The 24,632-nt window shown below is 55.0% G+C and overlaps 2 protein-coding genes across 5 annotated transcripts in view; one reads left to right on the top strand and one right to left on the bottom strand.

The window, feature by feature from the left end:
- Nucleotides 1-1,190, top strand: part of STPG1 (sperm tail PG-rich repeat containing 1) — a 34,465-nt gene extending 33,275 nt beyond the window's left edge. The window contains exon 8 of the mRNA XM_036353060.1: nucleotides 993-1,190. Within this exon, the coding sequence (XP_036208953.1) occupies nucleotides 993-1,069 (77 nt within the window). The 3' untranslated portion in view covers nucleotides 1,070-1,190. The remainder of the gene's footprint in view (nucleotides 1-992) is intronic.
- Nucleotides 1,191-3,105: 1,915 nt separating this feature from the next.
- GRHL3 (grainyhead like transcription factor 3) overlaps nucleotides 3,106-24,632 on the bottom strand; it is a 33,329-nt gene continuing 11,802 nt past the window's right edge. For 2 of the 4 annotated variants that reach the window (XM_036350274.1, XM_036350276.1), the window contains exons 2-16: nucleotides 24,168-24,354; nucleotides 21,610-21,671; nucleotides 20,511-20,856; nucleotides 20,219-20,292; nucleotides 19,619-19,772; nucleotides 19,289-19,400; nucleotides 17,889-17,983; nucleotides 15,472-15,630; nucleotides 14,752-14,830; nucleotides 14,491-14,624; nucleotides 12,858-12,892; nucleotides 11,645-11,733; nucleotides 10,684-10,769; nucleotides 7,974-8,038; nucleotides 3,106-4,005 (exon numbers count right to left, since the gene is read on the bottom strand). In XM_036350274.1, coding sequence (XP_036206167.1) covers nucleotides 3,891-4,005; nucleotides 7,974-8,038; nucleotides 10,684-10,769; nucleotides 11,645-11,733; nucleotides 12,858-12,892; nucleotides 14,491-14,624; nucleotides 14,752-14,830; nucleotides 15,472-15,630; nucleotides 17,889-17,983; nucleotides 19,289-19,400; nucleotides 19,619-19,772; nucleotides 20,219-20,292; nucleotides 20,511-20,856; nucleotides 21,610-21,671; nucleotides 24,168-24,354 — 1,792 coding nt within the window. In that variant the 3' untranslated portion in view covers nucleotides 3,106-3,890. The remainder of the gene's footprint in view (nucleotides 4,006-7,973; nucleotides 8,039-10,683; nucleotides 10,770-11,644; nucleotides 11,734-12,857; nucleotides 12,893-14,490; nucleotides 14,625-14,751; nucleotides 14,831-15,471; nucleotides 15,631-17,888; nucleotides 17,984-19,288; nucleotides 19,401-19,618; nucleotides 19,773-20,218; nucleotides 20,293-20,510; nucleotides 20,857-21,609; nucleotides 21,672-24,167; nucleotides 24,355-24,632) is intronic. The other 2 variants (XM_036350278.1, XM_036350275.1) reach the window with 2 other exon arrangements.

Raw genomic sequence — 24,632 nt, 5'->3', positions numbered from 1 at the left:
GGAGGCAAAGATGACTTAAGCCCTGTGCATCGGTCTGGTGGGGAGACACCTTCCCCTCCAAACTCACAGGTGAGTAGAATGGAAGGCAGACAGGACAGGGAGAAAGGCATTCGCATAGCTTTGGCCTTGGAAATGTAGTCAAGCCAACAAGACGGCAGAGGTTTGACCCTCAAGTCGTCTGGTCGGTCCAGGCAGAGCTCATTCTGGTTCAGTGTCTGGGTTGTGCTGATGCTTCTGTAAGTGCTGAGCTCCAGTGGGCGGTCTCGGGAGGCCCGGGGGCCAGGGGAGACCCTTGTCTGACCCTGTTGGGCCCAGACCCCTAAGAGTTTTGTGTCCGTGTCTTCTCTGCGCTGTGCCTGGTGCGGGACACCTGGCACACGGGTCGGACGGTCCCTCCTGGGGGTGAGCACAGGCAAACATCTGCCTCCTTGGCCCCAGGGGGTGCAGGTGTGCCTGGACTGCCAGGTGCCCCCAGCAGCAGCTTCCCAGGTAACCAACAGGGGTCACCCATGGCCCCTCGTTAACAAGTCAGTGTCAGTGTGAGTTCCCCGTCAGCCGGGCTTGCTCCCAAGCCCCTGTGGTTCCGGCTGCTGGTTTCCTAAAGGACCTTCAGGGTCATGACTTTCGCTTTTCTGGGAATTTCTGAAATCAATCAAAACAAAACCCCACCAAGCTGACACCTTGCTTCTTAAGAGTATCGCTTGACTCAGTCCTTTCCCCCCCAAAACTTCATAGAAAGGTCTTTTGTAAATTTTTTGTTGTCAAAGAAGTGAAAAGGGGTTAAAGAAGGTGGGAAACCAGAGTTCGAGTCCTACCTCGGCCAGTTAAGAACCAGATAACCTTGGGCCGTCCCTTCCTCTGTCCGCCTCCCCACACGGATGGTGCAGGGGCTGGGACCGGGGTCCCACTGGCCTCGCCAGCTCTGACGTAGAACGAAAGAAACTCCTGCAACTGGCCTTCTCTGTTTTCACACTGCCCCTCTCTCCTCACAGCCACCTACAAGCCGGAGCTCCCCGGGAGGCATTCCTTTCTCTACAATGAGGGCAACAGGTGGATCCCGGTGTTGTAGCGGCTCACAGGGCACAGGAAAGGCCGGCCACCAGCGGCCCCACGCAGGTGCCCAGGGCTGACGTGGGGCCGCTCTGCCACCTGGGTCTGGTGTTACAGCTGGGCTCGAGCTGCCTCCTGGAGATGGGGCCCCCCACTCCTGCTGACCTCATGGTTTCCTGAGAAGAAGAGGAGAGGACAGAGCCTCCCCGGTTCCTTCGCCAGGCACCTGGCCAGGCTGCTGTCTGCACCCTGCCCTCAGACGCCAGGGGCTCCTGCAGCTCGGGCTCCAGGGAGAAGGTAGAGGAGGGCAGATGCCCTGCCTGGCAGCCTGGTGCTGCCCAGGGCTCCGGGGCCCGCGTGCATCTGCAGGGGGGACAGCACATCCTTCTGGCCTTGGCTTCCAGACCCTCCTGGTGTTCCCAGAGCTGGAAGGCTCAGAGGCACTTGTAACACAGACAGGAAGGGGTTGCCTGGGCTCCTTGCCCACCCCTAAGCCCTTGAATCTCACCTTCAGGAAGAGCATGGCAGCCAGTCCCTGGGCACCTGTGCTCAGCACCCACCCTCAGGAGAGGCTGCCACGTGCTTATTGGCTCTGTATTCAACAGCACATGTGGATGGGGCCCTGTTTGAGCCAGAGCCGGGACACAGAGGTTCTGGGGGGCACGGGAGCCACGCAACACCCTGAGCCTGCAGGTTCTCACTCTCACCCAACCTTTCCCCTTCCTGGGCTGGGCTCCCCAACCTCCCGCTCAAGTTTGACACATCTTTAATGCATCTTTTCTGGCCTGTCATTTCCCCTCGGCAAGAGGAGAAGATTCCCAAAGAACCAGAAGATAGAAGTAGCCACACACCCCCTCCTTCCCCAGATGTTGGCATTGTCTTTCCGTTTGTAAGTGGAACTCTCCCAGGCAGCCTGCTCTCGCCCCAGCGAGGACAAGGCTCTCACTTCCCTTTTGCTCCCTCCTTGACTTTTCTCTGGAAATGCTACATCCTGGGCCTCCATGTCAAAACTGGCTGCTGACTGGCTCTCCACTTAGGGAGGGGTTGGAAGGATGGAATAACATCCAATTAAATTGAATTCTTGCATCTCACCAAAGCTGGCCTCTATGTGACCTCTGATTCCCGCAAGCGCCCATTGCTTTGGGATACGTTGGAGGTGGCGGGAGCTCGGTGCAGGAGCATCGAGTCTGGATCTAAGGCAGCCTGGTGCTCCCATCCCCGCAGGCCCTTCTCCTTGAAGAGTTGGATCAGAGTTTGCAGACTCATGGTCAAGCTCTCCCAGGGCTGGGTGGGCAATGCATGGAGCAAAACAGGTGATGCAGGAATGGATGGGGTCAGGGGCCTGGGAGTGAGGCTGCTGCCTACCTACAGGGGCATCCAACTCGGGTCCCGCAAACGGTTGCCAGATCTGCAGGTCTCGCAACAGAATCTGGGAAATACTTACAATGTGCAGTGTCTTGATTTGAGATGTTTACAACCGTGTTTCAATGTAAAGTTTTTTGTTTAGCCCAAAGGAAACTCTCCTGCAAGCCATTGGCTGTCCCTTGGGAGCTAGACGTTCTGGAAGACGCTTTCAAAGTGACGCTTAGAGCTGTACTTTCCTTTCACCCCAGACTCTTGACAATGAGGCCAGACCCCAGGCCTTGGTTCTTAGGCCCCTCTGACCCTGGGGGATCTTAGCAGGCCATTGGGCTGGTAGGAGCGGGCTCCAGGGAAAATGACTTAGCCAAGAGCGCAGGGCAGAGTTGGCACAAGAACTCCTAGCCCTGGGCTCTGCCCACAGACCCCAGCTACGAGGTCCCCGGCAAGGTCATCCTGACCCTTTCCAGGACTTCTGCATATCCAGTCAGTGATCCCCAGGTCATAACATTCAGCTGTGGGACCACACAGGGCAGAGAGCTGGGTGTCCTCCAGGTGGGACGCCTGCTTTACTAGTGCCCAGCACAGCACTGCCCTTCAAGTTGGGGCAAATGCCCCCAGGACAGGAGCAGCCAGGCCGTGTCTACTCTCACCCTCTCCTCCTGGCAGACTTTCACAGAAGGAACAAGTGTGGCATTTGAAGTAATACATAGGCAGAATTTTATTACTAAATACTATATGAGTATACAAAATGCATAATTGAATAACCGCTAAAAAAATAGTCCAAGAAATGTGAAATACACATTTTTTGAAATGATAAAAATGTATCCGTGAAAATATAAAACGTTGCATATATATACAATATATACTTATATATTTATAACATAAATGAAAACTGTAAGTGAGAAATGTGTACAGCAGTGAGCAGGGTGGTCGGTCATTTATCGAGCAGCCACGTGGTCGTGGCCGATCAGCTCTATTATTTACATCAGGCCCGGGGGACGTCCATGAGAAAGAGGTGCGTCCACCACAGTGTCTTTTCAAAGTCATTTGCACTGGAAACCGAGAGTGTTCAAGATAACTGACCACAGGGTGAGAGATCCTTGGTCTGAAGTCGGTGGGACGACCAAGAATGGGAGTGGACAGCAGTCAGGTCGGCTTTGGGAGTGAGGCCTGCCTCCAGCACCGGGATAGGCAGCCCGCAGAGCAGCGGCGGTGGAGGAAACCGTCTGCCGGGCGCTCACCAAGACGGCGCTGTCTGGCTGGGCAGGCGCTGGCAGGCGCTCAGAGTGGATTCAAGCATGAGGTGGGGGCTCGGGTCAGGACACCTCCCAGGTCCCTTCTTGGCCCTGACGTCGGGGACGCGGGCCTCTTCCCTCTGGGAAGGTGTTCAAGTAACGGCACTGAGGCATGAGGAGAGGTTGTGTGCGGCAGGGGGCCACTGGCAGCTGGCTCCTGGCCCGGAGCTCCCCGCGGGGTCCTCACAGCTCCTTAAGGGTGATCTGAATCTTGCCATCATGCTCCCCCATGTCCAGCAGGAAGGCGACATGGTTGCTGTAATGCTGAATGATGTTGTTGTCCATGTTGACCAAGATTCTGGAAGAGAAGAGACGTGGCTAGACTGTGGGAGGCCCCTTGCCTTCAGGGCTCTGAGTGACAAGGATGATAGTGACGGTTATACCTATCGGGGACCCCCGTTATTTCCAGCGTCTCACAGACTTTCTCTCTGACCCTCATCACAACCTGCAAGGTGGTGGTTCCCTGTCCCACTTTCAGGGGAGGGCACAATGCCCAAGTGGCCGAGCCACAACTCACACCAGGCCTGCCAGTTACCATGCCCCCGACTGTGCCTGGGTGCCTCTCTCAGTACATATGAGCAGGACACTTGTGAGCAACTAAAGGTAGACTTGGGGAAGACTCAGCGCTCCTTAGTCACCAGCCAGACTGAGGACGCAGACACAGTGTGTGAGTTCCAGTGCAGGAGGTGTGGCGGGTGGACAGTGTGGAGACAGCGACGTGACACTCAGATGTGCCTGCCTGAGCCAGAGGCGAGGACCACACGAGCCCAGGCTAAGCCCCGTCCCCAGGAAGCTGACATCTCGGATGCACAATAGACTTTGAGGAGCTTGGCCTTCTCTCTCCCCCCAGGCTTCAGGCAAGGACCTGGGCCACCCTGAGGAGGAGAAAGCCTCCGTGGCAGGGCCTCTGCAGGGTCAGAGCCACAGCACATGCCAGGGGCACCCTAGGAGCTGCTTCCCTGGGGAAGGACCCAGGAAGAGGTGACCCGGCCTGATCCTGTCAGGAACGGAAGTGAGTATTTTCACCTGTCCGTCCGTCCATCCATCCACCAGTCCATCCCGCCATCATTTGCTGAGGCCTTTCCACATGCAGGGCCTTGCTCCAAACAAAAACAAGGGTCACAGAGACCCTAGAGCCTGCCCTCCAGGAGTTTAGAATCTAGCATGGCCCCGGAGAACAACGCCTGTTACCCTGTTACTCTAGCTCATGATGGGGAACCCGAGGCTCAGAGGAGTAAAGTCATTTGCCTCAGGCCACACAGGCAACAGATTGCCCAGCTGGGATTTAAATCCAGACTTTTGTCTCCCTTCACTGCATCTTTTTTTTTTATAAAGGAAAAAAAAATCATCCCCCAACCCCCCTAAATACAAATTAGAAAGTGGCATATATAAGGAAGGCAAAATTCAGGACTGGGGAGAGTTCAGATGAGGGCAAGATTACTTTAGGAGGGGCAGGAGGGTGGGGTGAGAATCCCAGACCACGCTCCTGGCAGGTAGCTGCCTGCTTTCCTGAGGACCCCAGGGGAGGCGGTTGCCTTGTCCCCACCATCCCCAGGGCGGAGGGGCAATGGAGACAGCGGTGGGCAGAAGCCAACTGCCTGTGTTCAGTCGTCTCTGCAGCAACATCAAGCAGCTGCTGCTTTTCGGAAGGCAGCCTGGGCGCAGGCTCCCTCTTCCTCAGGTCCTGCTGGTAGTTCCTACACTTTCCAGGGGGGTCTGTGGGGGCAGCGGGGATGGGGGGAGGAAGGGCAGAGGGGTGGCACTCTGTCAGTGGCAGGGCTTTGTTTGTTTCAGGCAGTGGCATTTACAGGGTGTGTCTGGGTGCCAGGCACTAAGTGCCTACGTGCACACACTGAAGATGCCTCCCTCCCGCGCCCAGGCAGGGCCTCCCAGGGGCCCAGGCGCACACCTGTGCCGAGGGAGCCCAGACAGGCCCCAGGACCCTTCCCCTCAGAGGTCAATGACCCCTGGGCCCTAGAGGCAGGGGTGTCAGGAACCGTGTCCCAGAGGTGGGCCTCCTGTCACTTGCTAGCTCTAGCCATCTTGTCCTGGTTCGCATGAAACCCCTGGCCAGCTGCCAGCAAAAACAATGTATTTGTTCATCTTTCAAGCACTCAGTGGTGCTTGTAAGCTGATTGCATCTGCCTTTGTCCAGAGGACTCTCGGGAGGACTCTATGAAAATAACGAGGCCACTGATTAGAATTTCCTGCTCCTCAGACGAGAAGCGTCAACTCTTAGGGAGGTGACAAATGAGCCTGGCCTCTCCCAAGGGGCTTTTTTGGGGGCTCTTCTCATTGGGCATCAGAGGCAACCCTAGACCTGAGGTTTCCATGGTTGGGGTGTGTGTGGGTGTGGGGTGCCTCTGCAGGGCTGCTGAGTAATGCCCCGGGCTATGGGGCTGGCCTGGCCACAGCCTGTATTTGCTCACTGCTTAGCGGTTAGAGGAAAAAGCAGGAGGCAAGATAAAGTCGGGATGTATGCACAGCCTTTAGGCCAGGATTCCTCCTGCCATTTACTAACTCTGTGATCCTGGGACTACTCAGAACCTCAGTCTCCTCCTCTGTGGAATAGAGATGATCAACCAAACTCAGAGGGTCAATGAGAGGATCCCTCGGAGTTATCCAGCCCAGCACCTGGCATGTACAACGTGCGCCACTAATGGAAGTTGTTACAATTATGGCTTAACTAGCTGGCTGGGCTTAAGGGAAAGATTTGCAACTCAGCCAGTGGGGCTAGGGGTTGGGGCAACCTTCTATGTATTACCCCACACCCCAAATCATACTCAAGGGCACCTCCCAGCTGCTCAGCCCAGCTCTGGTGGGATGGGTAAGGGAGGCTGGCCGCAGGTGGGGCTGCAGCCAGGGGGTGTGGGCACTGGCACTGAAAGGGGAAGTGGGGCTGGGCTTGTCCGGGCAAAGCAGAGCCTGCCCTCTGCTGTGAGCCCCAATTTGAAACCGAAACTTGAAAGAAAAAAAACCCCAGACACTCATACAACCAAAACCAACGGATCCTTTCCCAGGGGCTGCCGAGCGCACACCTTCCCCCACCCCGCCCTTCTATGGGAAGCTGGGTGGAAACTGAGGGGGGGGGGGGGGGGCAGGGCTGGGCCTGTGAGGAAGGAGGCCACCCCTGGGCCTAACTGGATGGGGCCTCAGCCTGAGTCCAAAACCTGCCTCACTTTGCAGTTTTCTAAAAAGAACAGATCACAGCCATATACAGGGACAATGCCTGCTCACTGCCGGGGTGGCCAGTACATGAGGCTGGAGTTAGACTGCGCCGGGCGGGAGGACCTGGTTGGAGGTGTGGGCAGTGGGGCCGGGAGTGTTTCCCAGAGCCCTGGTGCTGGGTCCTCTGGGCAGGGAGCGGCAATGGCGATTTTCTCTGCTGGGGGCGGGCTCAGCTGGGCTGGTGAAGTGACCCAGTTAACAGTCCTCTGACCAGGGGACGGAAGCCTGGGAGGGCAGTGACCACGTGGATCCCACACCAAGGATCTCCCGGAAGAGGACAAAGGGAGCTGCCATCCTGAGCACAAATCCAGGAGCCCAGGGGAGGTGACAGGCCCTGTCTGACCCCCTGGAGGGTAAAATCTTACTCCCCGATGCCTCCTGCAGACCTGAAGGTGGAGGAGGCCTGAGGAGCATCCCTGGAGGGGCTCCCTCAAAACCACACCCAATCACAGTCCCCTTTCCTGAACCATGGCCGGCCACTCCCTTCTGGGCACTGACTCAGCGGGTAGCACCGCTGCTGGGCCCTTCTACCCGAGGCTTTACTCTGCCGCTGCCGCCCCTGAGCACTGCTTGTCACCTCCGAGCCTCAGTTTCCCTATCTGTGAAGTGTAATGGCATTCACCTCGCAGTGTGACTGAGGGTTAAACGAGACATGCTCAGCACACTGTCTGACACAAAGCAGGGGATCAAGTGAATGGCAGTCGCTATTATCATCATTACAACCAAGTGACTTGGTTATCCAAAGGTCTTGGGACTTGAACTTGAGTTTCCTGACATGTGGCCCTGCACTTCCCACAATCTCCCTCTCCTTTTCTTCCCAGTAGCCCTCACCGTCTGGTCTCTGCGGGTGACCTTGGCCTGACTGGGGGCTCTCTATCCAAGTCCACCTCCCCTAGCCCTCTCCACAAAGCCAAGTACAAACACCACTCAGCACGGAGTAGCAGGCCTATGCTGGTCAGAATGGACCTGCTGGGAACTCCATGAGTCAACACTTTAGAAGGCGTGGAGACGGGGAGGGAGAGCTGTCCTGGCACTTACCCCCGCTTGCATTTCTTGTAGACTTTGTAAATGTTCTCTTCAGGAAGCCCATACTTCTCAGAGATCTGGAAGAGAACAGTGGGGGGTTCATTGTCTGCTGCCCAAAGTGGATGTATCCCATTCTTTTATATCATGACTTTTCATTTCCTAATTATAAAAGTGTTATATGTCCAGCCCTGGCTGGCGTGGCTCAGTTTGTCCCATACACTAAAAGGTCGAGGATTCAAGTCCCAGTCAGGGCACATGCCTAGGTTGATCCCGGGCTGTGGCACAAGCGGGAGGCAACCGATTGATGCTTCTCTCTCTCTCTCTCTCTCTCTCTCTCTCTCTCTCTCTCTACAATCAATCAATAAAAACAACAATACACATATCCTTAGGTGAGAATCTTTTAAAAAGTAATATATATCCAGATTGTGGAAAGATACAAAGAAGAAGATTACAGTCACCCATAATCCTGCCTCCCGAGAGAAACACCATTAACATCAGGCCATGTATTTAGATATTTTTCTATCCCACATAGGTAGTTTGCTTATCCTTGTATATATAAGCCACCCCACATCACAACAAACTCTTGACAAACAGCATGGTTAGTGGCTGTAAAATATCCCAAAGGGCATCACCACTTCCCTCAACCCCAGCCCAACGTCCCAATACTGATCGTCCCAGTGCTGAGGGCTCCCCTCCACCAGCTGTGCAAACTACTCATTACAGAGCCCAGCTCGTAAGACTGCTGAGAGAATTAAATGAACTGGCCCACATAAAACAGAGGACAGTTCCTGGTATGTACCAAATACATGGCCGATACTCAGTAACTGGTCATTGCTATTATTTTAGAAGTGGAGCAATAGGGATGCTCTTACCCTATTGTGGGGGGAGGGTAACCCAGACATTTCCCCCTTCGAGCAGGAATTACTAATCCCATTTGATGGGTGTGGATGCTGAGCTGGAAGAAGGTAAGGCCTGTGCCAAGGCCTAGCCTAGAACCAGGTTTCCTCCCCATCACAACCCAGGCCTGGGAGCTTGTTCTACAGATGAGGAAACCGCAGCTCAGAGGCTGGTGAGCGTGTCTGCACTCACAGTTTCAGCCATTTCTCCCAGAGCTCATTTCCTCTGGGCAGACACACTGGTCCCACCTCCACTACCCGCAGTTACGGAACTCTTACTTTGCTGAGCCCCAGTTTCCCTGTTTGTAAAATGGGTGTAATAATGGGATGTACACAACAGGGTTGTTCTGCACATGAATGGAGACGATGATGTAAAGGGCCCAGGCCAGTGCACTGAGGGCTCAGTCAGTGTTGCAGGTTCGTGTTACTGACTGCCTTGAAGCGGCAGGGAACGTCACGCCAAGGGCTTCCGGCGGAGGTTCCTCACTGGGCCTTTTAGGATGAGGATCAGTTCGGCTCCCCGTTATTCTCTGCTGTGACAGAGAGCCCTCCAGGCAAGAAAAATCCCCCGACTATCTTAGTGGTGATGTGACTGGAAGCTACCAGCAGTGCCTCAAGTCAATGCAAGCAAGAACGTAGGAATTTTCTACCCATAAGTTGTACAAAGACAACACAGGCTGCTCCATAGGTAATAAGCTCTCCATCCCTTAAGTATACAAGTCAAGACTGGGCACCCACGGCAGTTACTGGGGAGAGAGCTCAAGCACTAGATGAGGAGCTGACCCTTTAAGGTTCTAGCCAACCCCAAGATTGAGTCTACATTCAAATGACATTTACTGGCCTTTTGTGAGCCCAACTTCCTGGGGCTGGTGCCAAGTAGGGCTGATGATATGTGAGGAGAACAGGAGAATGGGAGAGCCTGGCGGATCCCAGCTCTGTCACGGCGAGTAACCTTGGCAAGTTAACTGCCCTCCTTCTGGGAGGCTGTTTCCTCATGGGAAATGAGGAGATAATAATAGTACCCACTTTTCAGGGTTGTTAAAAGAATATGGTGAGCTGGCAAATGCAGTATGCCTGGCACACAGTGGGTCTTCAAAAGGTAGACAATGTTATGCTTTAATTCATTTCCCCTCCACAGCCCAAGATCTTGGAACCACGTGGCTTTTCTGAGTGGGCCGACCTTTAAGCGTCGCTGGCCCTGGTGAGGCTGCTTGCGCAGTTGTTAGCTGAGCCACAAAGCTGCTGTGGGTTTTGTTCGGGGCTGAGTCACCTGTTCTCTGGTGGTTTGGGGGTGGTGGTAGGGGAAGGTCTTGCCCAGACACACCTTCAGCTTCCTTGGCCAGCACTCCATCCTCCCCCCAGCCCTCTAGCCAACCACAAGCTACAGGAATGAGGCCCCCTGGGAAGGAAAAAAAGTGTCTCTGGGGTCTGGCCTTTTGGGGTTTCATTCCCATTAAAATAGAAACAAGTTTGCAAAGCCAACAAAAAGCTCTGGCTTGTCAAACAGCAGCCATCAGATTAAGGAGGATTTATGGTGTGTGCGACTCCCAGGGTGGAGCCAGGGTTCTGGCTGCAAGATAACATCACAGAGGCTTAAACCACCCCCCTCTCCGTCCTCCCGCCCCCCCCCCCCCACACACACACAGCCGGGCCCAGAAGGCCCTCCCAAGTGGGTGGGACAGGTGGGCCACCACAGCACCAAGGTCCCAGTGCACTCCTTCCCAGAGCCCGCCTGTGGGAAGTCTGACTGTGTGGTGCAGAGTGAAGATGTGCCCAGGAGCACGAGACGGGGTCTGGCCGGGCAGCGGGGTCCGCAGGCCTCTTACCGCATTCCTCAGCCCCTTCAGGTCCGGGGTCTTCAACATGAGGGCATCAAACACCTCCTCAGTCTCCCTCCGCACATACAACAGAACTGAGAAGCAAAGGGGTGGCTTTTAGTGCTGCGAGGAGGATAAATGAGCCAGGGATACCTTAGGGGAGGGGGGATCTTAAAAAATATCACTTCCTTTCTTAACCTAAGATTGATTTTGGCAGAAAAAGCCAACCCTTGCTGAGGGTCTGTACCCAGCTGGGAACCCCCCCGGGCTCTGTGGGTCCCAGGCACCTGCTCAGACCCTGCTGATCTTGGCGGGCGTGAATCCCCACTCTCCCACCTGAGTCAGTTTAACATTACTGAGTCTCATTTCATCCAAATGGGAGTGGGGTAGAACCAGCCCTATTTCACAGAGTTGCTGTGGGGATGAATAATTCTTGGAAACACCCAGTGCAGGGCAAGGCCCAAGTCAAGGTTGCTGGAAGCTTTGGTTCCTGGCTGCTGGTTGGTGTCTTCCTGCTGGTCAGTTACGGCCCCCAGAGGTTCAGGCACGTCCTTCTCTTCCAGGAAATCACAGACTCAGAGTGTCCAAGCCAGAAAGCCAGCTACGGCAACCCACCCTGCTCCCAACTCCTCTAGAGAAAGTGAGGGGGGTTTGCCCAGCATAACCAGCCTGCCACCTTGACCAGCGCCCCAGGACACCCATGTCCAACAAGGTCAGGGGAGGCGGGAGCCCTCCAGCTCCATGACTGTCTCTCTAAGCACCTTGGGTGCCCCCTGGCCCCTCCCCTACCCTCAAGTCTTGGCCCAACCCTGGCTCTGAGGCATAAAGCAGCCCCTTGCACCCTCTCTGCTGGGATGGGAGCTGCCCGGGCTGCCTGGGCCAGGACCAGTGATTGAGGCTTTGGGGAGGCCTCACAGGGAGCTGGGGCGAGGAGGGCTCAAATAACAAAGGGGGGGCAGGGTGAGGCTACCTCTCTGCAGGTCGTCTTCCTTGGCCTGTTTGGAGGGCAGAGGCTCCAGCTCCTCAGCAAAGGGCAAGCAGGTCCGCTTCAGAGGCAGCCTGTGGGGACGGCAAAGAGGGGCTCATCAGGAAGCCAGGAGGACCCGAGTCCCAAGGACCCCGCTGATCCCGCAGGGCCTCAGAGGGGAAGGAGACCCCATGAAGGCAGCAAAGCGGGGGAGCAGGGTTAGGGTAGCATGTTTTGGAGCTGGAGTGCACTGCCTGGGTTCAAGTCCCAGCCCCGCTGCTCACCAGCTGGGTGACTAGGGGTGAGTCAGCCTCCCAGGGCTCCCGTCTGTGAAAGGGGATGACAGTAAACTAGCACTGCTCCGTGAGGCACTGAGGCTGGAGGAGAGGATGCACACTGCTGTCACACAGTGTGCGACCCCCGCTGGCGCCTCAATAAACGGGGACTGTTGTTTTATTACCAACATTATTTTTTGAAAGATCAGGTTGGATGTGAGTCAGTGGGAGGAGGAAGGGTTGTGGGATCTGGAGTGAGACTAAGGCTCCAGCCTGTCTCTGCTACTTAACAGCTCTGTGACCTTGGGCACGTCACTTCACTTCCTGAGCCTCGGTTTCCTCCTCCATAAGTAGGAAGGGGGGTTCCCTGCTTGCCTGCCTCACTGGGACTGTTGTGAGGGGATAAATGACATAATTTGGTGTCTAAGCACCTTCTGAAAAATCCCTCTTGTAAATGCTTCCCCTTCACAAGATGCATTGACACTCCGCCTGCTCCCAGCAGCCTCATCCCCAGGTCAGCTTCTCATCTGACAGATTTCCAGGCTGAGGCTGAGGGGAGGGGAGGGACTGTGGCTGACAGACAGAGGGTGGCGGCCCTTCCTAGACGGAAGGGCCAAGGGGAGGAGGGCTCTGAGCCCTCAGTCCTCCACCACAGCTTCCCCTCCTCGCTCTCTAAACCTGACCCCCATCTCGGAGGCTTTTTCTTTCCCTTTTTACAAGCAGATGTCTCGCCAGAGATTCGCCAGCTTTTCACATAAAACGAACCCATAAAAACCCAGGCAGTTTCAGTGAGAAAGGAGCATGAATCTAGGAGCTTGGAGGTTGGGGCAGAGTCCCGTGGCTGCTTCCTCTGGGCCCAGCCCTTAGCTTGGGAGGCAGGTGGGGGCAGGGAGAGCAGTGAAGGGGGGACTGGTGAGGCCCTGGGCTGCTCGTCTCCGTACCTGTTGGAGCCACCCTGTCCTGCCGAGGGCACGGCCTGCAATAAAAAGAAAAGACATTTTCCATCACATGCAAAAGCTGAGCGGAGCCCCCAGCTGCTGGAGGCTTTCTGGGGGGACAGCCTTTGGCTGGGGGAGAGGGAGATGCAGTCTCGGTGCCTCTCCAGCCCCTTCTGCTCAGATCACAGCCCTTTCGTGAGCTGAGATCTGGACTGGAAAGGAAGCATCTCACCCACGTGGGATGAGTCAGGGACTCTGACACAGGAGGTGCTACAGAGTGCTGGCAGGATCAGGGAGTCCCACCTGAGCCCAGCACGCCCAGGCTGTCCTGCAGCAGGTGACTAGTGTGGGAGCTGAGGCAGAGGCGGGAGGAGGGAGCACGCCCTTTGCCCCTCCTGTGGGCCTGGCACTGCTGCCTGGTGCAGTCATCGCCAGTCCCAGGAGGAAACACCGTAGCCCAGAGAGGGCACACAGCCCTGGGTAACACCCAGCAGGAGGCAGTCCGGACTCAGACTCCAGACTCCAGTTCTCCACTCTTCCTGCTTCCTGGGTGCCCCTCTCAGGCTACCTGTGCAAAGACTGGTCCCTCTGTCTTTCCCCACAGATTAGCTGTAACCTGGCCACAGGGGCCTTAATCTCCAGTGGTCAGTCATCTTCCTGCTTGGCTAGTTGGGGAAAAGAGTGAGTTCATGCAGCCGCCTGTGCTGGAGGCACAGCACCGATTCTGGGGCGGTGAAGGGAAGAGGCGGACATGGAAGAGGATTTAAATGAGTCCAAGGACGGCACCAGGGCTGGCTGCTCTTCCAGCTCCATGATCTACCTTGTACACCAGAGGCCGTTTCTGCACACATTCCCACCCATGCAGCGGGAGCTATGACCTCAAAGGAAGGAAAGGGTCCCAGTGCTTAGCCGACAGGCTCTGCTGCTGCCTTGCTGTGGGCCTTGTCTGGAAATGGGATAACCAGTCTCTGCCTCAAAGGACAGCTGAGAGGGGAAACGAGACGGTGCGGCCAAGGGCTGGGCCCCGCACGCCTGGCTCGTCCAAGGTGCTCATAACTGCCTCCGCCTTGAGAGGTGGTGAAGCCAGTGGACAAGGCCACCGTTCCTGAAGGCAGGCTGCCTGGCTCGGGCTCGGCCACTCCTGTGTAATTCTGGGAGGACTCTGTGCCTCAGTTTCCACCCCACAAATCAGGGGTGAATGGTATAATCCACTTCACAGGGATGCAGTGGGGGTCAGAGGAGGTGACGGGGGAAGCATGAGCCTGCTTACAGCGTGTGCTCACAGCGTCTCTGAGATGAGTAGACCCACTTGCTTTGAGGAGACTACCATCGAGTCTGGGGCTCAGATATTAGAAACCTCCTCTGTGTGTGCTCCAAGCATAAACACTCTGATGGCCATAAAGTCCATTTCCTCATTAACATTCTTCTCTTGAGTAGAAAAGGTCACTGAAGTTATGTGATCATATATACACATTTTAAAAAATTTCCTGGGATTCAATGAAGGCTTTTTCGTTTTGATGTAAAAAATATTAGGACCCATAAACATCTAAATGGACCTGGATTGGCTGAGTGGTAGGTTGCTCCCCACTGGTCTGTGCTAAGGAGCCAAGACCCTCTCTCAGCCCACAGCCCTTACCCCGCCAGGACGCTGCAGGCCGGAGAAGTGCACGTTGGGAATGAACAGCACGGGCGGGGTCTCCAGGTCGGCCTCAGGCCGCAGGTAGGTAATCTCATTGCCCCTGAAGCCGGACAGCAGACAGCCTTTGATGCCTGGTGGGGAAAGGGAGGCAGGGTGACCTGAGGTCCCTCCATCCGTGCCCCAACCTCTGCCCTCTAGTCTCCTTGACCCCTTCACCCCAACCCAGCTCAGCCCAGTCCCTGACTCATCTCCACTGACCATTGTTGCTGGAGTCGGGGCACTTGACTTTCCTCCGGAACTGCTTCCGCTCATCATCCCGCATCTTCCTCTCGGCTCCCTGTGAGGGGGAACGGGAAGGGGGTCATTAAGTGTCTTGGGAGGGGCTGGCTGCTTTGCATCTTGAATATGGCCAGCCTTCTGATGCTGCTTTCTTCCCCGTGTGAGACCAGGAAATAGGAAAGTACAGAGAGAGGGAGGGAGAGGGCGGGGGGGATGTGAAAGAGACATTTCTAGAGATCTGGAAAGAGATCTTCGGAAAGAGATGAGATAGGGCCTGGCAGGCAAGGCTCAGTGGTTGAGCATCGACCTATGAACCAGGAGGTCACCATTCAATTCCCAGTCAGGGCACATGCCTGGGTTGCGGGCTCTATCCCGAGTGTGGGGTGTGCAGGAGGCAGCCGATCAGTGATTCTCTCTCATCATTGATGTTTCTATCTCTCTCTCCCTCTCCCTTTCTCTCTGATGCCAATAAAAATAATAAATAAAATAAAATAAAATAGGTGCGATAGGAATGCAGAGACAGAGGAAGATATACATAGAGAGGCCAGGACAGACAGTGACAAGCACAGAGACAGAGTGAGAAATTCAGAGAGCAAATCAGAGAGAGACAGACACGCCCAGAGTGGCTGGTGAGGATGCAGGGAGGGGCTGCCCTGCTCCCTCCCTGGGCCCAGCAGAGGGTCTGTCCGCTCTTGTCACCTTGTCACAGAAGATCTTGATCTGGCAGACAGCGCGGTGCACCAGGCGCTCGGTGGCGGAGCCACAGTCATAGGTGTCAATCTGCAGGTTCAGGGGGACACCCTTTACCCCCTTCTGCGACGAGAAGTCTGTGCTGAGGCAGTTGACGCCGATGAACACCTGGGGACAGACGGGGGAGCTGACTAAACAGCCTGCCCAGGTCCCCAGCTCTGCTGTCCCACCAATCCCCTTTATTGAGCCCCCTGGGTGCCTGCTGAGCCCTGATTTCACACGCTCCGGAAGCAAATATCACCTCTCTTTTACAAAAGGGAAGCTGATGCTCAGAGAGTGGGACAACTGTCCCAGGGTGACACAGGGAGGGTGTGGGGAGCCGGGGTTTGAGTCCAAGTCTTTACTAGTGGACAATGCACTAGACTGACACGGGCGGCCAAAGGATCAAGGCCCTGAGAGGGAGATTAATGATCCCTTAGGGCAGCGGTTCTCAACCTGTGGGTTGTGACCCTTTCGCAGGGGTCGCCTAAGACCATCCTGCACATCAGATATTTACATGACGATTCATAACAGTAGCAACATTACAGTTATGAAGTAGCAATGAAAATAATTTTATGGTTGGGTCACAACATGAGGAACTGTATTTAAAGGGCCGGAAGGTGGAGAACCGCTGCCTTAGGGGCTTAAAATCAAGAGCCTCATTTTTCTACAACTTGGAGCGAGGAGGTGGAGAAGGGCCCAATTCCTACCTCCAGGCCCCCAGCTTCAGACCACCGTCCTGCTGGGCCTGGGCCACAGAGAGTGAGACACTGCCCCTCTGCGCCCCAAACACCAGCTCCAGCCAACACTAGACCAGTCACCCCCATTCCCAGCTGAGGAAATGGAGGCTCTGAGCAGGGAGTCAGGCAGGGTGGCAGAGTGGAATGAGCCTGGACATGGGGCCACCCACAACTGGGGTGGGAAGCTGGGCTCTGCCACGCACTACCCTGTGGACAGCGCTTTAAGCACACGGAGCTGCTTCCCAGCTGCTGGGCTGTGGGTCACTAGCGGCCTTGGCATGTAGTGGCTGCTGGATATGTGCAGCTGTTGCTAGGGGGTCAGCTGGAGTCTCACTCAAAGCCTAGGCCCGACTGAGGGCAGCTCACTCCTCCATGGGGTGCCAGGGCCAGGCCCCACTCCCTTGGAAATGACCCTGACCTGCACAGCAGGGGTGGGGGTGGTGCCTGAGCAGACCCCCTTCCTTCCCAGGCCACGGGGGGGGGCCCTGGGCACATGCCAGACATACCTCCCCCTCAGCCAGCTCAGCCCTAATGTAGCCCCCACCCAGCTCACACCTGAGAAAGACCCACGCCTGGGGGCTTAAGAAGCTGTGAGAAAATCCCAACCGAAACCCACCTCTCCCTTCCCACGAAACTCTGTCCCCACCTCTCTGCACTGGAGGCCCCACTCCCCCTCCTGCCCCTGGCACCTGTTTGAATAATAATAATCCCTGCCTTTGGGCCTCCCTTTGTGTTTTCAGAGCCCCTCACTCCATTTTCTCAGGCCCCCCTGGACAGGCGGGGAGACAGGGATTAGCTCCCAGCCTGTCCAAGGCCAGAAATGTCCTTGCCATGAACTGAACCCAACCCTGCTCTTGTGGGCTGAGCCTGGGCCAGGGAGGGGAAGGGACAGAGGCAAGGTCACCCAGCCCCTGGCCCTCAGACTGCTGGCCTTTCCACCATGCCAGCTCTGCCCACAGAAAACCAAGACACGGAGGCCCAGCAGCACTCCAGGCTGGCCGTAAGCATTAAATAGCTTAATCGCTGGGACAAAAAAAATCACCAGAGGCTCCAATTCTCAGGCCTCCCTGGTGGGTTTGGCACTGTGCCCGTCTCTCAGACATGCATGATCTCGCGGAATCTTCGCCACAGCCCCAGAAGGCAGATTATTGTTTCCTTCCTATGGCTCAGGAAAGGAGGCAACTGGGATTTCAGCCCTCGTCCACCTGACGCCAGAGCATTTCTCCCGCAACACTACACTGCCAGTCAGGAAGCCTGGCGTCAGCAGCAGCTTGTGACCTTGCACAAGACTCAGCTTTCCTATCTGGTAAATGGGTGGACTGGATTAATAACAACAGCCACCACTTATGTGCCAGGCTGTGCTCTACCTTTCACTTATCTCACATGGTCCTCACATCAGCCGAACGGCTGGTGCTATGATTACATCCCAATTTTAAAGCCACAACACTGGTCTAAGCTCACAGGGCTGGGATGCGGGCCCGGCCTTTCTGGCTTCAGAGCCTGTGCTTCTCCACCCCTCTCGATCCTGCCTCCTCCCCTGATGCCCTCATAGGAGCAGCTGCCACAGTCCTAGGGGCAGGCGGGCCCTGTCCCCAGGATAGGGACTTCGGGCGGCCCGGCCCTGACCGGCCATGCTCCAGCACTGACCTTGGCCTCCTCGCTGACATTCCACACGAAGGACAGTGCATTGTAGGCCACCTCCTCAATGTGCTGCACGGTGTTGAAGTTCTCTTTGCAGTCAGCTGAAACCACAGGAAACCAGAAGAGTCAGGAGGGAAGGGGTTTGGGGACACCACGGGGAGGAGGCACTGAGGGGCTGGGCCCCATTCTTGGCAAGGACTTGCATCCTCTCCCCCAAGAACCATGTTTCAGTGCAGAGAGGAAACTGGTCACTGTGCCTTGGGTTACAGATGGGGAAACTGAGGTCCAGCCTGGGTAGCAGATTTGCCCAAACCCTGGAGGGAATCCCTAACTTTGCCAACGAGGCCAAGGCCTTCATTGTTTTGGGGTAAAGATTATACTTTCATTGAGATTATGATTCAGGAGATCTCCCAGATAAAGCAGTAATAACACTAGTAGTAATAGTGGTAGTAATAGCAGTGGTACCAGTACTACTAATACTGAACTATTGAACTAATAGTGAACAAATGGTAGTATCATTTAGGAATGCGTTAATCCTCACAAACAATGGCACTATGAATATTCAGCTTTCATATGAGGAAAATGAAGCTCAGAGAAGTTTAGTCACTTGCCCAGGGTCACACAGTAATAAAAGGCAGAGCAAGGAGTAGAGCTCGGCTTTGTCTGGCTCCTGAACCCAGGCTCCTAACCACTCTGCTCTCTGGCCTCTCAGGAAGTCACTGAGTCGTCCCTGTTGTTTCATGGTCCCCAGTACACTGTGTTCCAGGCAGAAACAGCACTGTGGCCGGCAGGGCAGCCAGCCTTGTTCCATTTGACAGTGGAAGAAACGAAGCCCGGCAGGAGAAGTAACACAGGCCACACACCAGGAAGAGAGTGATGGAGCCAGAACCTGGAGGCCCGAGCATGGCCGTGTCTCCCACCATCTTGGGGCCTGGGACAGGGCCTGCCTCCAGCCCCCTACCTCTGGCAAAGCCTGCATCCCAGCTCCCAAAGCAGAACTGGCCAGCTGGGCCTGGAGCCTTCCAAACCACCAGCAGCCTACACTGTTATCTCAGTCCTCTAAGGCCCCTGACGGAGACAAGCCGCCCACATCCCAGGGGCCCATTGATCTGAAACAGCTGGAATCCCCAAGGCCCTGTTTATCCCAAAGCAACACAGAAAAGAGGCCACTGCTTCCAGACAACAGATGCAAATCCCTGCAAACTCCACAGATTTTGACTTGGGGGGCCGGGGGGGGGGGTAGGCAGGCAGCTGGGGTTGCAACTAAGTCCTTCAGAGGTCAGAGGGGGCTGGGGAAAAGGACATAGCAAGAAAGGTCTGATTAGGTGTGTGTATGTGTGTGTGTGTGTGTGAGAGAGAGAGAGAGAGCAAGAGACAGGCTGGGAGGGGCTGGGGACGGCTCTCACCCACGTCGATGACCCGCTGCTTGGCTGTGGGCTGTCGGGAATGCCAGTGCTTCCAGAACCGCAGCTGCTCTACCGGGACCTTCTCGTTGTCAAAGACAACCATCACCACACTCTGCAAGCACAGTGGTCACTGTGATCCCAGCCTTGGAAAAGGCCCCCGCCGTGTGGGTCTTCCCTGAGCCTGGCTCCATGGCCCCGTCCTTTGGCCTTCGTTTCCCCCACTCCATGGCAATGGGCAGTTACCCAGCAGCACCCTTTTCCTGGGCCCCTGGCAGGCAGGGCTAACCCGACTATCCCACCCCTTCCCACAATGCTTCAGGGCCAACGCACCTTGACTTTGTTGGAGGACAAGGCAAGGCCTTTGCCGCCTGCGGGGGTCCGCAGGGTGATGGGGTAGAACTGGCCCTTGTTGAGGTAGGCCATGGGCGACTCGCCTGACTTGATGTGGATGGCTTTGGGGGAGCCCAGGGTGTACTCAAAGTCACTGTGAGGAGGAGGGAGACGACAGTGAGACTGGGCTCCCAGGCAGAAGGGCTCCCGGGGGCAGTGGGGGAGGCCTGAGCTTTGCTGCGGACTTGCTGCGCGACTTGGTGAATCACTACTTCCCTGGGCCTCAGTCTCCACAGTTTTTGGGATCCTATGTAATCGCTTTGTTGAGCCCAGCCCTGCTGAATACAATAGTGGAAACCAGAGAGACCTCTGAGGGGTGATAAAGCCACAGGGGACACGAGGAGCAACAGAGCCCTGGTTTTCTGACAGGGCGCCGAGACCTGAGCCCGGGAAAGGGATGCAGAAACCATTCTCTTATGTCTTTTCTCTCCTATAGCGTCACTCCCCAATTTTCATCCACTGCTCACAGGGCAGTGTGGCTCTGTCTGCAGCGCCCTGCCCACTGAGCAGGTGACCAAGGGTTCACAGGGACTGAATTACCTCTTGGGGCTAGGGTAGTCCTCTGGACAGGGGGGTTCCGGGGACGTTTTCAGGATATCTGGGAATAGCAGCGACTGCAGAGAAACACAAAGGGAATGAATGCGCACATTTGGGCTGCGGGGCCTCAGCCTAGGCCGCTGCATGTAGCTGTGCAGGTGTGCAGGGCACAGCCTGGACAACAGGTCCCGGCAAACCCATGTCCAGAGCTCTGACCTCCTCACTGTCTTCTCTCCTTCTGCACCTGCATGCCTATTTCCGGAGAGAGTGTGAGGGGTACGGGGATGGCCCTCACCTCCTGCGGGTCATCCTTGAAGGTACTGTCTGGCTGCCAGCGCTGTGCGGGTGGCACCCCATGAATGCTGTCAAACAAGGAGTTGAGGGAGCCATTATCATACACATCACTGGTGGGCAGCAGGTAGCTGTCCACAGAACCAGCTTCCAGCTTGCTGGGGCCTGCGGGGAGGGCAGCTGCCTTGCCCGGGGAGGGCATGGCCACCTCCAAGCTCATCAGGTTATTCTTCTTGAGGACATCTGGGTATTCTGGGGTTCCAGACACGTTCTCTGTCAGGAACTTCATGAGGTGCGTGGGACTTTCAAGGGGGGTGAGGTCCATCTCATAGTCCATGCCATGGTAGTACCTGGGGAGAGAGAGGAGGGCTGAGTGTGCCTCTTCTCTCCGAGGCGTGGAATTGGACAGTGGCCCTCACACTGGCACACCGGCCTTCTTTAAGCCACTGAATGTTTAGGCCCTCGCATGAAACAAGACATGGAGTAGGCCGATGTGTTAAGGGAGGAGCCGGGAGGAGGGGATCAACGCTGGGACCAAGGGCAGGCTCAGGGTTGCTTTATCCGTTACAGTGTTCGGTAACTTAAAAGCTGAACGTTCATTCATTTCTCAGCCAGAGTTCAATGTCCCCACTCTAAACCCACTGCTCACGTCATCTCATGGGTGTGTGCGGGAGTGCGCATCTATGAGTGCAGTTCATTTATGCTCAGAAAAGGGTCTGGAAGGATAGACCACAGACTTCAAGGGAGGCAGAGGAGTGGGATTACAGGAATCTTTTACTTTGTACTTTTTACTTTTCTATAGAGGTTAAATGTTTTACAGCAAGTAGGTATTACTTTTCTAATCAGAAAAGCTAACAACATTTTTTTAAAGTTCATTTTGAGAGAAATCCCCATGCACCAAAACCCGCTGTTCCTAGCAGGGGAGGGACCCTGTGCCAGCCACCGGCGCCTCAGCAGCTGGGATTTTCTGGAAGGCGGAGAAGAACCCAGGTTTCCCGGCAGAGGACCTGTATGCCGGCAGGAAAGGACACCTGAGGCGCCAGAGATGGAGGTGGAGGTGGGAAGGATGGAGAGGCAGAGGTGGTGGCGGGGGTGAGCCTCACCTCTTTGCTTGGTCGTTCCGGCTCCCAGTGGTGGAGGACAGGATCCGCTTCTCCTTGGGACCCTGAGAAGAGAGGAAGGAAGGGTTTATGCCTGGCTCCTGGGCAAGATCCAGCTATTAGGAGCCTTGGCCGCTCCTGTGCACCTGGCCAGGCAGGGGAGCAACCTTGGTCACTGGGAGGACACTGCCAGGACTTCGAGTTGGCAGGAGCTCTAACCTTCATTTAGTCTGAGCCCAATCAGAGAGTGGGAGAAATACCCCCAGATTAGCAATTAGAAACCTCGGAATGTTGGAGTCAGGTAGGCGTGGCCTAAGTCCCGGCTTTACCACCTTAAAGCACTTTGTGCTTTGGATAAATGACGGCACCTTTCTGAGACTCAGTTTCTTCACACGTCAAATGGGGAATGATATCACCTACATGGACCCTGAATCCAGATTTCTCGGGTTCGATTCCTAGATCTGCCACATGCTGGCTGTATGACCTTGGGAAAGTCCCTTAACCTCTGTGTAACTCACTGTCCTTTGAAAAACAGGGATAATCACAGTACTACCAGCCTCAGAGGTTGGTGTGAGTGCTTAGAACAGCACCTCACACATGGAGAGTGTGATATAAATGTCACCTTTCACGATGATAATTATAGTACTATTGTATCCCAGAGCATCCAGGTCACTTCTCCCTAAGGCTAATAAAGCAGCCAGGTCTCCAACCCAGGCTAGTTACTCCGTCGCCTGGACTCTTAATCACACCCCATGGAGGGTATGAGGGAAGGCACCTGGCACGGTGCCTGGCAACCAGTAAGAAACGGTAAGTGGACCACATGGCTCAAAGCCACGTTGCCAGTTTGTGGCAGAACTAGATCTCAAATTCCCAACTTGGTGCTCTTCCCACACTATGAGACTATCCATGGTGTTGCTCCAAATCCAGGGTGCTCTGGGACGGGGGAAGGTCATGTCTCACAGGACACTATATTACAATATACCACTCCACGTGTCCCTTCAGAGCCTATCCCCACCATTCTGGCCCTGGAAATGACCTATTAACCAGGGGAGGTGGGGCTGGATTTTATTTTATGGTTTAACCTTAAGCTGTAAATACCAGGCTGGTGTTTAAACCCCAGACCTAGAATTTTGGCTCCTATTAAGTCCCGAAGCTGAGGCGGCCAATTCAAATTTCTCTTCCTTCAGCCTGGGCTAAATGCTATCAGGATGCTATTGGTCTGCTGGAGAGAAGGTAAGGTAGGGTAACCACTCCCCTCCAGGAGGAGAACCAAAGTCAGAGAGATCATTTGGAGCCTTCTCATATCTGGGGCCATTTCTCCCCTTGACATCTAACTTTACAACGGGCCTTCCTTCTTGCGGCACGGTAGATAGATACTGCACGGTAGATAGATACAGTGACTTTGAGGACTTATTTATAAGATGGCTTTAAGTCTTCTAATTCAGAGCCAGTTATCTCAACAATTAGCTTTTTGTGCCTCCCATCCTCAAATTTGGGAAAGTTTCAAAGAGCAATCGCCCAGCCCAGGAATAGCAAGAAAGTTCGCTGTCATGTGACAATTCAGACAAAAAGATTCTGTGGCCTCATGCACCCTCAGTGAGAATGAAGACTGTAATCCTCCAGCAATGTCTGGAACAGGTGGTGGACTGGGGGTGGGGGTGATGTCATATGTTTCATATATCTGTGATGGCTAACTGGTTCGAGCCCACTTATCAGAATTGGGAGGGACTACTTCCTGTTCTCAGTAACTGAGAGTTTCCAAGAGTCCAGGCCAAGGCCCTGGAAACTATTAGAGCATAATAAAAGACAGTCTGTCAGAAGGCATTACAATGCATACAATGGCAAGGGCATGAAGGACAGTAAGACAGGAGAGAGGGAGGTGATGTAGCAGGATGGCTTCCAAGAGAAGGTGGGTCTTGGGAAGGGCCCTAAAGCAAGGGGATGGGTTCAAGAGCACAAGGCATGTTCTAGGTGGCAGGGTTCAAATAGGCAGGTGAGACTGACAGGGCAACTGGGACGACCTAAGCGTCAGGGGCAGAAAGAAGAGGCAGGTTGGGGGGTGTTGCTGTGATGGAGTATGGCTGAGGCCTTGAACCATTCAATCAATATGTATTGAATACTGTGTGGCAGGCAGTATGGAGCGCTGGGGATTCAGTAATGATCATAACATAGTTCCTGACCTCCAAGAGCTCAGTCTGATGGGGGAGATGAAGAAATAAATGCATAAATAGCAAGTTTCTGAAGCTAGAGTCAAGGATGATGACAGTAGTTGCTAAAGGTGCCCAGAGAAGGCTCAGAATGGGAGACCCAAGAAAGACTCCCCCCATTTCAATGAATGAATGAGGTGACTTTGAAGCTGAGACCCAAAGCGGAGAGGAGGGTTTAGCCAGGGGGAAGGGGCGGGTGCCAGAGAGAGGGAATAGCATGTACAGAGGCTGACAGGTGAGAAAGAACATGGTGACGGGCTGTGAGTGGCCATAGGCTGTTGAGCCATGAGGCCTGAGAGTGGAGCTGAGCTGCACATTCAGTCAGAGTGAGGCATGCCCAGGTGGCTAACATACCATGTAGTAATCATAGAGGAAGCTCAGGGCCGCAACGCTGTCATCATCCCCATTGACTCTCATCATGGCCTTTGTGGCGGCCGTCAAGGGGTTTTCCAGGTAGGTCTTCCAGGCCTCGTCTTCATTAGTGTAGGGGAACTTCTGGAAGTTGACTGGGTCATTCTTTAGCAGCCGCACAGACCTGAAACTGGAAGGCAAGTCAGGAGGGTCAAATGAAGGCTGTCCCAGAGGATGGTCCATTCAAGGGTCAGCCTCAGGCAGTCAAAGAACAGTAATCAGCCTTGAAAATTTGAAACTCCTTCTTCTGCCACCTTAGGCAATTTGGCGGCAGGAGGACGAACTCCAGAGCTAGATGTTTTGGGTCAATACCAACTGTTTCCATGCAGAAGCTGCAGACCTGGGGCCTCAGTTCCCTCATCCACAACATGAAGACCATAACTCCAACCTTGCGAACCTTCAGAGCAG

The sequence above is a fragment of the Myotis myotis genome, unplaced genomic scaffold (assembly GCF_014108235.1).
Source record: "Myotis myotis isolate mMyoMyo1 unplaced genomic scaffold, mMyoMyo1.p scaffold_m19_p_2, whole genome shotgun sequence".
NCBI classification, from domain to species: domain Eukaryota; kingdom Metazoa; phylum Chordata; class Mammalia; order Chiroptera; family Vespertilionidae; genus Myotis; species Myotis myotis.
Note: the sequence above shows the minus strand (reverse complement) of the source record. Positions and strands in the feature narration are given on the sequence as shown.